General features: G+C 44.2%; 1 protein-coding gene across 4 annotated transcripts in view; it reads right to left on the reverse strand.

The window, feature by feature from the left end:
- The window catches only part of ZCRB1 (zinc finger CCHC-type and RNA binding motif containing 1), a 124,246-nt gene that overhangs the window by 34,056 nt on the left and 73,218 nt on the right, over window positions 1–16,972 (reverse strand). For 2 of the 4 annotated variants that reach the window (XM_070755571.1, XM_070755568.1), the window contains one exon: window positions 6,153–7,634. The exons of 1 other annotated variant lie outside the window; for it this stretch is intronic. In XM_070755571.1, the coding sequence (XP_070611672.1) occupies window positions 7,506–7,634 (129 nt within the window). In that variant the 3' untranslated portion in view covers window positions 6,153–7,505. Of the gene's footprint in view, window positions 1–6,152; window positions 7,635–16,972 lie in introns of those variants that run through there. One more of the 4 variants, XM_070755569.1, reaches the window with a different exon arrangement.

Below are 16,972 nucleotides of genomic sequence, written 5' to 3' on the forward strand. Positions count from 1 at the left end.
CCTTTGATTTGCTGGATTCCGGCTGGATCTTCCAGGAGAGGGGGGTAGAAAACTCCAAGCTCTTCCACATTCAGGCTTTGGGTTAACACTTTCCTTTCCATTCTTTTGAAGAGGTTTGCAGGGTGTGTGTGATTACTGGTATCTGATGTCAGCGAACCAACTAGCATCTGAGAAATAAATCACAATCCACTGCTGTGCTCTACACAGAAGGTTCAATTTATTAACAAAGCCATTTTGGATTTGTGGCGGTCATACCAGCAATTGAGATTCACTTCCATTTTCTAACTAGGTTAAAGTTCATTATCACAAACCCACACCCACAAGTGCAAACACGTAGACCAATCTGGGGAATGGAGTGCTGGCTTCTTCACTTGTTCAATCACCTAGGACTCTGCACAATTCTCTCTCTCTCTCTCTATCCCTAACGCTGCTATCCTAGTCTCCCTTAATTCTCAAATTTAGCAAAAACATGTTATGTATGTATGTATGTATGTATGTACGTATGTATATATATACATACAGTATATATATATGTATGTATGTTATATATGATTATTATAATTATATAATTATAATTATACTCTACGCTAGTGATGGCGAACCTATGGCATGGGTGCCACAGTTGGCATGCGGAGCCGTATCTACTGGCACGCAAGCCATTGCCCTAGCTCAGCTGCAACGTGCATGTGTGTGGCAGCCAGCTGATTTTTGGCTCAGACAGAGGCTCTGGGAGGGTGTTTTTGGCTTCCAGAGAGCCTCCGGGGTGGGGGTTGGGGAGGGCATTTTTATCCTCCCCTGGCTCCAAGGAAGCCTTTGGAGCCTGTGTAGGGCGAAACACGAGCCTACTCTGCCCACCAGAAGTTGGGAAACAAACTGTTTCTGGCCTCTTGGGGGGGAGCTGTTTCACCCACCACAGGCATTGGATTATAGGTGTGGGCACTCGTGCATGCACCAGAGGAAGAAAAGTTTCGCCATCACTGGTCTAGTTAATCCTTTACTTAGGTCATTTAAAACTTCATAGAATAGCCTTGGAAAAAATGACTTACAATCCGTCCTTGAAGTTACAACTGTCACAGCATTCCTGTGATCCCATGATTACAATTTGGATGCTTGACAATTAGCTTGTATTTAAAAAAGATTGCAGAATCTTGCACTCGTATGATTGGGATTTGCAAACTTCGAAGCTGGCTTTCAACAAGAAAAGACAATTGATTTAATTAATTTAATTAATTAATTAATTAATGGTACATTAGGCAGGAGAATACATTAGGCAGGAGAATATAAAGAATACATCTTGACACCCATGCCAACAGGTATTCTTAACATCGTGCTGAAAATATACAAGTTGAACTGGTTTGATACTACTTATGTAATATTTTCCTTCTCATTTCCCTGACCCTTGTATTCTTAATTTTCCTTATATTCTCCACTATATTCCTCATCTCTTGAACATCTACTTGTAATTCACTTTGCCACAATTTAGTCAGACCTTGGATCGCACACCCGTCTGCCTGCACTAATATCTTATATATATTACTTGCTTGCGCCTTGGTGCCCTCACTTTTTTCTCTTATTATTTTCTCTACCTCTATCTCCTCCCTAAGTAGTGTTTTTTTATTCTCCCTTTCATTCAGGTATTTGCATATTGCATTTATTTGTAACCATCTTCCCTTATCCAGTCACCATTCTATATGATTTCTACTTGTCCTCCCATCCTTCTCGTATAACTGTTCTATCTTAGTTATCCCTCTTCCCTTCAACTATCCTATAACCCTATTTAGATTTGTTTCATTATCTCTATTACATATAGCAATGACAATTTTGATTTATATAATCCTATTTTCCTCTGCCATTTTTTCCTAAATTTCCACAGTCCCTTTCAAGGGACCTATTAATTTATCTAGATCGCTCTTATTCCACCTTATAAAAATTAATTCTCTATTCTTTATCCCATTTATCTCTTTTTCCATTTTCACCCATTTATTTTCAAATAATTGCAACTCCATTAAACTTTCAATTTGAAATGCATCTCTATAGTTCCAAACTGACTTCTGCATTCACCCTCTTTTTCCTTAGCTATTAACTACTTTTTCCTTACTCTCAGTCTTTTATCTTCTTCAGTTGGAAGACAGGGTGAACTCGATGCGTGCGGGGCAAGGTTAATTGGTAGGATACAGGATTGATGACAGCTTGTATAGGAAATTGGCCCAGGAACTGGTGATCCAGCTTACACATTGGTCTGTCAGTGGGCAGATACTTTGTCGATAACCAGACATGATCTACCGCCAACAGTAATACATCTCACCGGGATCGGTTCCCTAATCTTTTGTAGTCTGCCTTGGCCCGCTCTAGTTGCTGTTTGACAACTTTATACACAGACTGAAGCTCTAACAGAAAATCTTCTGACATTTTGGGAGAAACACCAAATAAAAAATAACTTAAGAATGATTATTAATATACTAGAGCATGGGTGCCACAGGTGGCACACAGAGCCATATCTTCTGGAATGGAAACTGTTGCCCTAGCTTAGCTCCAATGTGCATGTGTATGCCAGCCAACTGATTTTTGGCTCACAGAGGCTCTGGGAGGGCGTTTTTGGCTTCCAGAGAGCCTCCAGGGGAATGGGGGAGGATGTTTTTACTGGAGAGCTAGAAACACAAACTTACTGGGCTCACCCTCATGCTTCACAGTAGGTATGGTGTTCTTTGGATACAACTCAGCATTCTTTCTCCTCCAAACATGACGAGTTGTGTTTCTACCAAACAGTTCTACTTTGGTTTCATCTGACCATATGACATTCTCCCAAGACTCTTCTGAATCATCCAAATGCTCTCTAGCAAGTTTCAGACGGGCCCGGATAGGTACTGGCTTAAGCAGGAGGAACGTCAGGCACTGCAGGATTTGAGTCTCTGTCGGCATAGTGTGTTACTGATGGTAGCCTTTATTACGTTGGCCCCAACTCTCTGCAGGTCATTCACTAGGTTCCCCTGTGTGGTTCTGCGATTTTTGCTCACCGTTCTTGTGATCATTTTGACCCCACGGGGCGAGATAGTGCGTAGAGCCCTAGACCGAGGGAGATTATCAGTGGTCTTGTATATCTTCCATTGCTCCCAGAGTTGATTTCTTCACACCAAGCTGCTTACCTATTGCAGATTCAGTCTTCCCAGTCTGGTGCAGGGCTACAGTTTTGTTTCTGGTATCCTGCGACAGCTCTTTGGTCTTCACCATAGTGGAGTTTGGAGTGTGACTGTTTCAGGTTGTGGACAGATATCTTTTTATATTGATAACGAGTTCAAACAGGTGTCATTACTACAGGTAATGAGTGGAGTTCAGAGGAGCCTCTTAAAGAAGAAGTTACAGATCTGTGAGAGCCAGAAATCTTGCTTGCTTGTAGATGACCAAATACTTATTTTCCACCTTAATTTGCAAATAAATTCGTTAAAAATCAGACAATGTGATTTTCTGGATATGTTTTCTCATGTTGTCTCTCACAGTTGACCTATGATGTCAATTACAGGCCTCTCTCATCTTTTTAAGTGAGAAAACGTGCACAATTGGTGTCTGACTAAATACTCCCCCCCCCCCCCACTCTACATGATAAAAATTCAGACATTTGATATCAATCTGTTTGTAATGTTCTCATATCACAGAAATATTTTTCAAAAATATTCATATTATCTTTGGGGAATCTAAAGTGTCTCACATGTATTAATTCTATTACTGTATATGTATAAAACTTTTGAAAAATTGCTCTTCAATTAATCCAGTACAGAAAAGTATGCTGAGGTTCTAGAATGAGCTTCTTCTATAAACTTGGACAAGTTTCCTCAAACTACTTCTTTTTGTAGGATCATTTGCCAATTCACTGCCAGCACAGTCAAAGATTGTGGGAATTGTATCCCTGAAAGTATAGTTGTAGTTCAGAATTGAACCCTACAATGGTCCTTGATGCACTCTGAGCTTGACTGTTTTCTTGTTTCATTACCAAAATAGGTAACATCATGTTAGTATGCAGTGGGGGTTGTTCTCGCTTTATATATTAGTCCAGTGTTTTTCAACCAGTGTGCCATGGCACACTAGTGTGCCGCGAGACATGGTCAGGTGTGCCGCGAAGCTCAGAGAGAAAGAAAGCAAGAGAGAGAGAGAGAAAGAAAGAAAGAGAGAGAAAGAGCGAGCGAGAGAGAAAGAGAACAAGAGAGAGAGAGAAAGAAAGCAAGAGAGAGAGAGAGAAAACAAGAGAAAGAGAGAGAGAGAGAGCAAGAGAGAGAAAGAAAGCAAGAGAGAGAGAGAAAGAGGGAGGGAAGGAGAGAGAGAGAAAGACATAGAGGGAGGTAGGGAGGGAGAGAGAAAGAGAGCAAAAAAGAGGAAGGAAGGAAGAGAAAGGGATGGAGAGAGAGAGAAAGAAAGAGGAAGGAAGGGAGAGAAAGAGGGAGGGAGAAAGAAATAGAGTGAAGGGGAGGGAGAGAGAGAATTTTTTTGTCCAAACTTTTTTTAGCTCCCCCCCCCCGCTCAATGTGCCCCAGGGTTTCGTAAATGTAAAAAATGTGCCGCGGCTCAAAAAAGGTTGAAAATCACTGTACTAGTCAGTGTTGGTGGTTCCTTCATTAGCTGTTTACTGTTACCTTGTATTTCCTTAATTGGGGTATTTGCTTCTTGATTGTTGATCTAATGTTGATCTTATTATTAATCTTTGCTTGTGTTGATAGCTGGTGAGGAGGTATTGTGGTCTTTCCTTTCCTTTTTGGCTGTTTGAATGTCTCTTTTGAATGATGTGTACATATTGTTTATCTCTAGGTACCTGTTGATGGCCAATATTTTCTCTAGTTTTTGGACTTGGCTTGGCCTAGGATGCTCACAATTTCCCTGTTGTTAAACATTAGGTATGACACGAGAGCAACTTCAATTTAATGAGTTTTTCCCCACTGCCCCACTGCCAATATTTATGAACTACTACCACCCGCCTATAGTCCTGAAGTCGCCCCAGCAGACTTCTTTTTGTTCCCAGCCCTGAAAGGAACCTGTTTTTTGTCCATAGAAGAGATCCAATCAGCCGTGACGAAGACCTTGCAAAAGGTCCCCGAAGACGCCTTCCAGGGCGTGTACTGGTCATGGCAGAGTTGCTGGAAAAATGTGTAGAGGCCTAAGGACAGTACTTTGGAGAATTTTAAGTGTTTGTGCAAATCTGTTCAATAAATTACTTTTTTAAAAATTGCATTACTTTTGGAACGCACCCTGTATACCCTACTATTTATTTTTTTCCCCTCACCAAAGCTTCATATGCTACTGAAGTACTAAAATACTCCAAGTAGCATTTACAAAATAGGATTTTATATATGGCACTAACCATAAAGCTCTATGAAATAATGCCTACATATCTATTGATATACCAAGATCAGAGATGAAAGCATTCACAATCACTGATCAGTATTATAGATCATTGTTTTTCTTCAGATTCCTGTTTTGGTTTTTTATTTATGCCATTCATTCCTGAAGGTTTTCAGTAGCTAACAATTACAAATATCATATAAAATTACCCCTACAAATAAACCCATCAAAATGAAATTAAAAATGATAATCTCAACACCACAATAAGGTTCCCCATTTGTCCCATTTTCAAATTCAGCAATTAAGTAAATAAGGAACAAACTGAATATAAGAGGTTTTCTATCCTAATATTTAATTATTCAAATTTGGCAATATAAGGTTACAGTGAAAAAATAATGAATATTCTGATAATATGTTATAGTCTAAGACAGCCAGGGTGGCGCAGCAGGTAGAGTGCTGTACTGCAGGCCACTGAAGCTGACTGTAGATCTGTAGGTCAGCGGTTCAAATCTCATCACCGGCTCGAGGTTGACTCAGCCTTCCATCCTTCTGAGATGGGTAAAATGAGGACCCAGATTGTGGGGGCAATATGCTGGCTCTGTTAAAAAGTGCTATTGCTAACATGTTGTAAGCCGCCCTGAGTCTAAGGAGAAGGGCGGCATAAAAATCAATCAATCAATCAAACAAACAAATAAATAAATGATAGCAGAATCTGCAATGTAAAATCATGATGTTCATCTATTAAGATAGCGCTCAAAGTCATAATTAAATTTTCCGGCCAAATATGAACTATTGATAATGATAAATATACAGAATCCAAACTCACATTTCCCTGCAATCCTTCTTTATTCTGAAATATGTATAACACTTTGCACTTTCAATTTTCATAAAGTGTTCACTTTTTTTAAAGCAATGACAAAAACATCAAATCTTTAAAAATATCTACTAAAAGAAAGGTAATGGACAACCATCCAAAGCTTTTTCCTATTAAACACATTTTTAACCTTATATGAAATGCACTGGTTTCTGAATAGTGCAGTTCTTCTGATCTTTCACAACTAAAATATGTGCAGGCACTGATTTCACTATTAACAAAATATAAGTACAGTGGTACCTCTACTTATGAACTTAATTCGTTCTGTGACCAGGTTCTTAAGTAGAAAAGTTTGTAAGAAGAAGCAATTTTTCCCATAGGAATCAATGTAAAAGCAAATAATGCATGCAATTGGGGAAACCACAGGGAGGGTAGAGGCCCTGTTTCCTCCCAGGAGATTCCTAGAGAGGCCCCATGGAGGCTTCTCCCCACCTTTTCCAGCCCTGTTTCCTCCCAGGAGATTCCTAGAGAGACCCCACAGAGGGTTGTCCCCACCTTTTCCGGTTACAATTTCGGAGGCTTAGGTTTGTAAGTAGAAAATGGTTCTTGAAAAGAGGCAAAAAAATCTTGAACACCCAGTTCTTATCTAGAAAAGTTCGTAAGTAGAGGCATTCTTAGGTAGAGGTATCACTGTATTAATTAAGCCAACGATTCAAAGAAGGATCCAAATATCTCCAAATGGACTTAAGAGCACAGCATTCATCACTTTTCATAATTTTGAATTTAAGGAACATATAATACAACGAAATCAACAGGAACTTATTGTAATTTTCAGGGGTTTGAAAATAAAACTTGATTCAACTGGCCCCTTTCTTTTGGTGAAGAAGAATTCATTCACATTCAAGGCAAGATATTTTTTTCTTTTTCTGAGCAACATAACCCTATCTCAGTTTTTTCTACACAGAAAAAATAAAATCCAGTACATACTTACCTGAGCAAATCTCTCTAGATTCCAAATTGTGGAATACATTACCACCAAAAGAACAACTGGCTCCTATCCTAACATAACTTCCATTTTAGCTGAATCTTCAATTGTACGATAGCTGAAGGACATCCACATTCTATTTACAATTGGTTTTTTTCCATGCTGTTTTAATTTTTCAAAATTACGTTATCTGCAGTCCATCAGATGGAATGCTATTTAAATTATATAAATTTTAAAAACATAACAAAAAACTGAAATAACTGAAATAAACATAATACTATTCAAGTTTGATGCTTTTAAGTTATATTTTAATTACAAGAGTGAGATCATGGTTATCAACAGTAATCTTATTTCATAAAATATATTTACATAATATTTATATCAGTCACTAAGTTCTTCCTCATCACTGAAATATGTACTTTTTTTAATGCGTGGTCGTCTTGAATCAGATGTGGAGGGCTCACCAGCATTTTGAGTTGAACTTTGCTGTTCTTCTTCAATCTTGGCTTGCTGCAAGGTAATTGCATAAAACACAAACAAAATGATATTAAACAAAATAAAATTATATTATGTTAAACACACATTCTTCAAAATAGATAGGTCCAGTTGTTTGCTTCAGCCCTGTAATTTCTATTAATTTGATCTATGGATTAAATTACAAATTAATTATTAAAGGAAAGATAAAACAATGGTGCCTTCTTTCCTTAAGACATCATATAATTTTCCATAAGAAAATATTGTGTTTTAACTGATTTATCATAGTGCTTGTGGAATATTCACAGATAACTTAAGCCAAACCACAATGGTTGCACATAATTCATACCACAATAAGATAGGATGGGTTGAAACAGAATTTTTATTGTCACTTTTTTCTGTGAGCACATTGAAACACATTAAAAAAATGAAATTCTGATGCTCTCAAAAGAAAATAAATGTATACCTATACAAATACATGCACAGACATAAACATATGCAATACAGTAGTACCTTGTGATACGAACCCCTCGTGATACAAACTTTTTGAGATACGAAACCGGGGTTCGGAACATTTTTGTCTCTTACGAACTTTTTTCGCCTTACGAACCCGCCACCTGAACACCGAACCCGGAAGTTCGGCAAAAAATTCAGGTCCAGCGTTTGGGTTCATAAGGCCGCCGAGAAGCGCCGCCGCCTGACTGTCGCCGTTTGAAACAGGCGAGGAGCTTCTCGACATTCCCTGAACGCCGAACCCGAACTTTTGCCAAACTTTCGGGTTCAGCATTCAGGAGGCCGCCGAAAAGCCCCGCCACCCGGCTGTCGCCTTTTGAAACAGCCGGGGGGCTCCTCGGTGTTCTCCTGAACGCCGAACCCGGACGTTCGGCAAAAATTCGGGTTCGGCCTTTGGGAGGCCGCCCGGCTGTCACCTTTCCAGAAGAGCCACGGAGCTGTCGGCCGGTCGGGAGGCTCAAACAGAGGTGGAGAATCCCAATAGGGAATTCCATGGGTGGAGCTTTGACATCACGACGACGTTCTTCCTGGCCGGCCGAAACGTAGACTCCAGGAAGGACGTCTCTCTGACGTCAAAGCTCTGCCCATGGAATTCCCTATTGGGATTCCCCACCTCCGTTTGAGCCTCCCAACGGGCCAACAGCTCCGCGGGTCTTCTGGCAAGGTGACAACTGGGCAGTGGGGCTTCTCGGCATTCTCCTGAATCCGAATGCCAAGCCCGAACTTTTGCCAAACTTCTGGGTTCGGCGTTCGGGAGAATGCCGAGAAGCCCCCCGGCTGTTTCAAAAGGTGACAGCCGGGCGGCGGGGCTTCTCGGCAGCCTCCCGAATGCCAAACCCAGAAGTTTGGCAAAGGTTCGGGTTCACGCCGAGAAGCCTCCCCGGCTGTTTCAAAAGGTGACAGCCGGGCGGCGGCACACAGCGGAGCGTCGTTTTTTCATTTTTTTGCTTGCACACATTAATTGATTTTACATTGTTTCCTATGGGAAACATCGTTTCATCTTACGAACTTTTCGCCTTACGAACCTCTTCCCAGAACCAATTAAGTTCGTAAGATGAGGTATTACTATATATACATATATATTCCACTCATTAGATCTGCCGCATTACCAACTCTTCACAGCTTTGATCCTGCCACTATGGACAACTGTTGGATCTGGCAGGATGAGAGCTTTGAACCACAAACACAAAGCTTTTGCTGTGTCCCAGCATAACAGATATAGTGCCCTTGCTGATCTTAATAGGGACACTAAAGTGACAGGTCAAGGAAGTTGTGATAATGATAACTCAAAAAAGCAGGGGATCATAGTCCAAGATTTTTCGTTACTTATCTTAGAAAGTGGAAAGTGTCAATCACATATTACACATCAGTCACAAAAGAGGAGCAAGGTATCCAAAAAGGGAAGCCCCCTTCTGGTTGGTGATTCAATTGTAAGGGATGTAAATTTAGGAAAGTATATTGAAGTTTTGTAGTCTGCCAGGTGCTACTGCCAACAGAGTGAAGAAGCGTATTCTTAAAATAGTCAAGAATGCCAGTAAGGACTGTGATGTTGTTGCTATTATACATCTTGGCCCAAATGATCTGTCCCAAAAAGATGTACAGTGGAACCCCGACATACGAGCTGCTCTACTTGCGAGCAACTCGAGATAAGAGCTGGGAGGGGAGAGATATTTTGATTCTACTTACGAGCCCAAATTTGGGGTACGAGTGTTTTTTTCCACCGCCGCCAGGCTCCGCCCAGCTGTCATTTTTTAGAGAAGCAAGAAGCGGAGGAAGAGCTGGATGCTGGCGGCAGCGGAGGAAGGCAAATGCGGCTTGGAAGCTGGGAGGGGGGCGGAATATGGGAGGAGAGAGGCAGCCTCCAGAGCTAAGTGGCCAAAGACGTTCCGCCCCCCTCCCAGCTTCCAAGCCGCATTCGCCTTCCTCCGCTGCCGCCAGCATCCAGCTCTTCCTCCGCTTCTCACGTCTCTAAAAAATGACAGCCGGGCGGCGGCGGAGGAAGGCGAACGTCTTTGGCCACTTAGCTCTGGAGGCTGCCTCTCTCATCCCATATTCCACCCCCCTCCCAGCTTCCAGCTCTTCCTCCGCTTCTCGCTTCTCTAAAAAATGACAGCCGGGCGGAGGCTGGCGGCGGCTGGGAGGGGGGGCGAACGTCTTTGGCCACTTAGCTCTGGGGGCTGCCTCTCTCCTCCCATATTCCGCCCCCCTCCCAGCTTCCAAGCCGCATTTGCCTTCCTCCGCCGCCGCCAGCCTCCGCCCGGCTGTCATTTTTTAGAGAAGCAAGAAGCGGAGGAAGAGCTGGATGCTGGCGGCAGCGGAGGAAGGCAAATGCGGCTTGGAAGCTGGGAGGGGGGCGGAATATGGGAGGAGAGAGGCAGCCTCCAGAGCTAAGTGGCCAAAGACGTTCCGCCCCCCTCCCAGCTTCCAAGCCGCATTCGCCTTCCTCCGCTGCCGCCAGCATCCAGCTCTTCCTCCGCTTCTCACTTCTCTAAAAAATGACAGCCGGGCGGCGGCGGAGGAAGGCGAACGTCTTTGGCCACTTAGCTCTGGAGGCTGCCTCTCTCATCCCATATTCCACCCCCCTCCCAGCTTCCAGCTCTTCCTCCGCTTCTCGCTTCTCTAAAAAATGACAGCCGGGCGGAGGCTGGCGGCGGCTGGGAGGGGGGCGAACGTCTTTGGCCACTTAGCTCTGGGGGCTGCCTCTCTCCTCCCATATTCCGCCCCCCTCCCAGCTTCCAAGCCGCATTTGCCTTCCTCCGCCGCCGCCAGCCTCCGCCCGGCTGTCATTTTTTAGAGAAGCGAGAAGCGGAGGAAGAGCTGGATGCTGGCGGCAGCGGAGGACAGTGGCCAAAGACGCTGGGAAGCTGGGAGGGGGGCGGAATATGGGAGGAGAGAGGCAGCCTCCAGAGCTAAGTGGCCAAAGACGTTCGCCCCCCTCCCAGCTTCCAAGCCGCATTCGCCTTCCTCCGCCGCCGCCAGCCGGCTTGTGTCGGTGTGTCACGGCTCTCTCTCCATTCTTCTCTTCCCCCTCTCGGGCTCTGAATGCGGCGGCGGGAAGAGGAAACGAGGCAGTCCCAGATCGCTTGCTTCCCCGGCCAGAAAGCCGGCTGAGCCCGAGAGGGGGAAAGAGAAGAATGGAGAGAGAGCCGCGCACCGGAGGCGGATGCCGCCGCTGCCGCCTCAACAGCAGCCACGGGAGGGGAGTAGCAATCACACCGACACATGCGTGCGACTCCCCTCCCGTGGCTGCTGTTGAGGCGGAAGCGGCGGCGGCCGCCTCCGGCGCACGGCTCTCTCTCCATTCTTCTCTTTCCCCCTCTCGGGCTCAGCCGGCTTTCTGGCCGGGGAAGCAAGCGATCCGGGACTGCCTCGTTTCCTCTTCCCGCCGCCGCATTCGAGCCCGAGAGGGGGAAAGAGAAGAATGGAGAGAGAGCCGCGACACACCGACACACGCGCGGCTCTCTCTCCATTCTTCTCTTTCCCCCTCTCGGGCTCTGAATGCGGTGGCGGGAAGAGGAAACGAGGCAGTCCCAGATCGCTTGCTTCTTTCCCAAGCAGCCGGCTTTCTGGCCGGGGAAGCAAGCGATCCGGGACTGCCTCGTTTCCTCTTCCCGCCGCCGCATTCGAGCCCGAGAGGGGGAAAGAGAAGAATGGAGAGAGAGCCGCGACACACCGACACATGCGCGGCTCTCTCTCCATTCTTCTCTTTCCCCCTCTCGGGCTCTGAATGCGGCGGCGGGAAGAGGAAACGAGGCAGTCCCGGATCGCTTGCTTCTTTCCCAAGCAGCCGGCTTTCTGGCCGGGGAAGCAAGCGATCCGGGACTGCCTCGTTTCCTCTTCCCGCCGCCCGCCGCATTCGGAGCCCGAGAGGGGGAAAGAGAAGAATGGAGAGAGAGCCGCGCGCCAGAGCCGGACGCCGCTGCCGCCTCAACAGCAGCCACGGGAGGGGAATCGCAATCACACCGACACACACGCGCGACTCCCCTCCCATGGCTGCTGTTGAGGCGGCAGCGGCATCTGGTTCCGGTGCGCGGCTCTCTCTCCATTCTTCTCTTTCCCCCTCTCGGGCTCCGAACGCTCCTGTCCTGGCTAAATCGTGTGGCAGCAAACATGCTTTGGGGGTTTGGCTGGGGGGGAGGGAGTTAGGAAGGTGGAAAGCATGTTTGCTCCCACGGGGAAGGGAAAAGGCGGCGGCTTAAGCCCTTCCCTGTGCTTCGGAAGCCGCTCACGCGCCCCTCTGACGATGCGATGCTTTTCCGGGCAGCCGGCTTGCTGGTCGGAGAAGCGAGCGATCCGGGAGTCCAGGAGGGGGAGAGAAAGAGAAAGAGAGAGGGGGGAGAGAGAGAAAGAGAGGGATAGAAAGAGAGAGTGAGAGATGCTCAGTGAGCCTTTCTTTGAAGTTGCCTTTCTTTCTTGCTTGCTTTCTTGCTCTTTTTCTTTCTCTTTTACCTTCCCTTCCTCTATTTCTTCTTTTCTTTCTCCTTCCCACCTTCTACCCTCCCTCCCTCCCTTCACTCATTCCTCTCTTACTCTCCCCTTTCATAAGTTCCAGGGATCGATCGTGAAGGAGAAAGAGAGGGAGAGATCTGGATCCCCCCCTCCCCCGATCGTGTGCGTGTTTTGCAATCCGAGGCTACGGCGCATTTTCAGAACTGGGTTAGCTTGCGCGAGGGTGGCCGGCCGCACGTGATGGAAAAAGGTCTGGGAAGGCTTTGAATCTATGAGGAGGGAGGGAGAGCGTAGTTAGGATTCTCGAATAGGCACCTCTGATTGGGTTTAATTTGATAGATTGATAGATGAAGCCCTCTGCCCTCTCCAAATGCATCTGGCTAACGGGGCGATTACCTCCCGGCTTCTTACACCCGCCGGAGTTCGGGATGGGGTGGGACGGAGGGACCGGTATGAAGCGAGTGACCTATTCCAGGACTGCAGAGGCGTTTCGCCCCCCCCCCCAAGACTGTCTCGTCTTAAGGTTTTAAGGGGAGGCTTTTTATTTCTCTTTCATTCTCTTTCTTGCTTTCTTTCTTGCTCTTTTTCTTTCTCTCTTTTACCTTCCCTTCCTCTATTTCTTCTTTTCTTTCTCCTTCCTACCTTCTTCCCTCCCTCCCTTCCTTCAGTCCTTCCCCTCTTACTCTCCCCTTTCATAAGTTTCCTTGCTTCCTTCCTCTGTTCCTGTCCCTTCCCCCTTTCTTTCTTTCTTGCTCTTTTTCTTTCTCTCTTTTACCTTCCCTTCCTCTATTTCTTCTTTTCTTTCTCCTTCCTACCTTCTTCCCTCCCTCCCTTCCTTCAGTCCTTCCTCTCTTACTCTCCCCTTTCATAAGTTTCCTTGCTTCCTTCCACTGTTCCTGTCCCTTCCCCCTTTCTTTCTTTCTTGCTCTTTTTCTTTCTCTCTTTTACCTTCCCTCCCTCTATTTCTTCTTTTCTTTCTCCTTCCCACCTTCTTCCCTCCCTCCCTCCCTTCACTCATTCCTCTCTTACTCTCCCCTTTCATAAGTTTCCTTGCTTCCTTCCTCTGTTCCTGTCCCTTCCCCCTTTCTTTCTTTCTTTCTTTCTTGCTCTTTTTCTTTCTCTCTTTTACCTTCCCTTCCTCTATTTCTTCTTTTCTTTCTCCTTCCCACCTTCTTCCCTCCCTCCCTCCCTTCACTCATTCCTCTCTTACTCTCCCCTTTCATAAGTTTCCTTGCTTCCTTCCTCTGTTCCTGTCCCTTCCCTCTTTCCTTCCTTCCTTCCCACCCTCCGTCCATTCATTCACCCATTCCTCTCTTGATCGCTTAAAGCCGGTCCCTGGTGCAAAAAGGGTTGGGGACCTCTGTCCTACAGGATTGGGTGGCAGAGAAGTTGAACATATGTAAATTTAAAAGTTTAAGAAAGTTTACAAGTTAAGTGAAAGAAACTTCATTATTCATTTATATGTACATGTACATTTCTTCATTAAAAACATGTCTTTCTGCATAATTTAGACTAACTTTGTGAGTTTTTTGAGGGCTGGAACCAATTAAAATTATTTACATTAATTCCTATGGGGAAAAGTCGTTCGAGATAAGAGCTGCTCGACTTAAGAGCCCAGGTCCGGAACGAATTAAACTCGTATCTCGAGGTACCACTGTACTTTCTGTGCAGAATGACTTTCAGAGCTTGGGGAATTAAATTAGTAGTATAGGTTGCAGGCTTATCTTTTCAGAGATATTATAAGGAACAAAAAGATCAACGTGTAGCAGAGTTTAATGTGTGGCTAAAAGAGTGGTGTAAAAGGGAAGTCTTTGGTTTTATTAGTCATGATATCTGCAGCTGGTCCAATGAAAAACTGTACAAAAGAGATGGTTTGCATCCATCAAAGAAAGGGACTAAGCTACTTGGTATTAAATTCATAGATTTCCTGGATAAACATTTAAACTGAACAGCGGGGACACAGAATTAATTGATACAGATCCTTTCTGTCCCCAAAAATCTAAAATTAATAGGGTTAACAGTGCACACAACATAGATACAGTAAGTGTGTGGGTAAGTTTATCAGTCCTGCTATCAAGCAAAGCCAAGCATTTACTAGTGAGTGCCATTCTATGTGCAATAATCAAACAGGTGGCAAGAAAGTAGGGGCAGTCAGGCACAACAAAGGTTATGTAGACAGTAAATACAGAGTCAACCAAAATGGATTTAAATGTCTATATTCCGATGCATGAGGAATAAAAGGGGTGTGTGAGGAATAAACAGGGTGAATTAGAAATTCTAGCAAACCAGGGAAGATATGATATAGTGGACATTACAGAAATTTGGTGAGATGTAGAGAGAAGTAACTTAGAAGTAAGGAAAAATTTCCTGACAGTTAGAACAATTAACCAGTGGAATAGTTTGCCCCCAGAAGTTGTGAATACTCCAACACTGGAAGATGTTGGATAACCATTTGTCTGAGGTAGTGGTATAGTTTCCTGCCTAAGCAGGGGGTTGAAGTAGAAGACCTCCAACTCTGTTGTTGTTATTAATATTTTATTCACAAAAACAGTAATACACAGCAAACAAGATTGACATGCTGGATTTTGTATCACAATATCACAAATCAAACACTTTCCAAGCATTTAGGACTGTGTGATGTATTTTCGTATGATGTGCACAGATCCAAGTACTGTACAGTGGCCTTTTGCAACTGACAAATTATGATTTTGTCAATGTTTATTGTTTTCAGATGCTGGCTGAGGTCTTTTGGCACAGTACCCAATATGCCGATTACTACTGGACCACCTGTACTGGTTTATGCCAGAGTCATTGTAGTTTGATTTTTGAGATTGGCTAAGTTTTTCTTGTTGTTTTTCATCAATTTGACGGTCACCTGGTATGGCGACATCAATGATCCACACTTTTTTCTTTTCCACAATTGTGAGGTCTGGTGTATAGTGTTTTAAAATCTTGTAAGTTTCAATTTGAAAGTCAGGTTTATGATCCCACCTCTATCCATCCATCTAATCTATCTAATCTATCTACCTACCTACCTATTGGATTTAGTTGTGGCACAGATTCCAATGGAGCATCTGGGCCATGACGTTGTGCCTCGGTCTGGGTCATTTTCTTGCACCTGCTGAGGATATGATCAATTGTTTCATCAGCTTCTTTGCAAAGTCTGCATTTTGGGTCATCAGCTGATTTTTCGTTACTTCCCTTGATTGCATTTGTTCTGATTGCTTGCTCGTGGGCTGCAAGAACCAAACCTTCTGTCTCCTTCAGTGTTCCATTAGTGAGCCATAATCAGGTCTTCTCCTTATTAACTTTTCCTTCAATCTTTTCAGGAACTGCCCATCCAAAGCTTTATTGTGCCAGCTGTCAGCTATGGTTTGCATTGTAGTTTTTCTATATTGATTCTTTGCTGTGCTTTCAAAAGCTTCCAGTTATTTACTTCAATTAATGCAGTATTCTGCCAATGCATGTTTTTCTTCTTCTACTGTTTGTTTTACTTGTAAAAGTCCTCTGCCACCAGGTTTTCTGGGCAGATAGTCTCTCAACATCATTATGATGGTAAAGTGAATAATGAATGGTCATGAGTTTTCTTGTTTTTCTGCCCAATTGTTAATAATAATAATAATAATAATAATAATAATAATAATAATAATAATAATAATAACCAGTGATGGGTACGCCTTGTCGTGGTAGTGGGGCTTATGTGCTTCAATGAAGCTGAGAGCTGTGCCAGTGGTAGTATAAACTACTGGTAGGTCTAACCTTGCCAGAGTGGTCAAAGCAGAGGAGCCAGACTAAACATGCCTAACCCATTTAAATTAATGGAGAGACAAAACAAAAAGAAGTCAATACTGGTTCGGTCGTCGCCCAGGATAAAAAGGCTGTGGTGGCTGCTGTGGAACCTGGGCAGCCATCGACAAATGAGCTACAGTAACAAAACAAGTAAAGCTTACAAATCAAAAAGCGGCAGAAATTCCCAATGTCAGAGAATCGTAAAATCATGAAGTGTTATTACAACTCGGAGCCTGAAAAACGTGGATATCAAAGACGGATGTACCAATTATGGAAACAAGAATATGCAGACTCAAAAATAACAGAACTTCGACTGGCCGATCAGCGACGACTCATAATCAGGAACCAAATGTTCAGTGAAGTCGAATTAGAAGAAATACAGAAAATTTGCAAAATAGAAACACCAAAATTTGATCTGGCACCAGTAGAAGCTCCAAAAAGATCTGGAGTCACTGCACAACTGGAACCTGATGGAAACTTGGAAAGAGCAAGAAGCTGCAGATAAGACACTTGGCACTATAACTCAAAGGCGGCAAGAACTGAAGGACCAAATACTTGCTCATGCAGGGTCCAAGGCAGAGCAAAAGAGACTGCCAGCCTTAAAAAACATAAGCAAGAAACAA

Source organism: Erythrolamprus reginae, chromosome 6, assembly GCF_031021105.1.
Source record: "Erythrolamprus reginae isolate rEryReg1 chromosome 6, rEryReg1.hap1, whole genome shotgun sequence".
Taxonomy (NCBI): domain Eukaryota; kingdom Metazoa; phylum Chordata; class Lepidosauria; order Squamata; family Dipsadidae; genus Erythrolamprus; species Erythrolamprus reginae.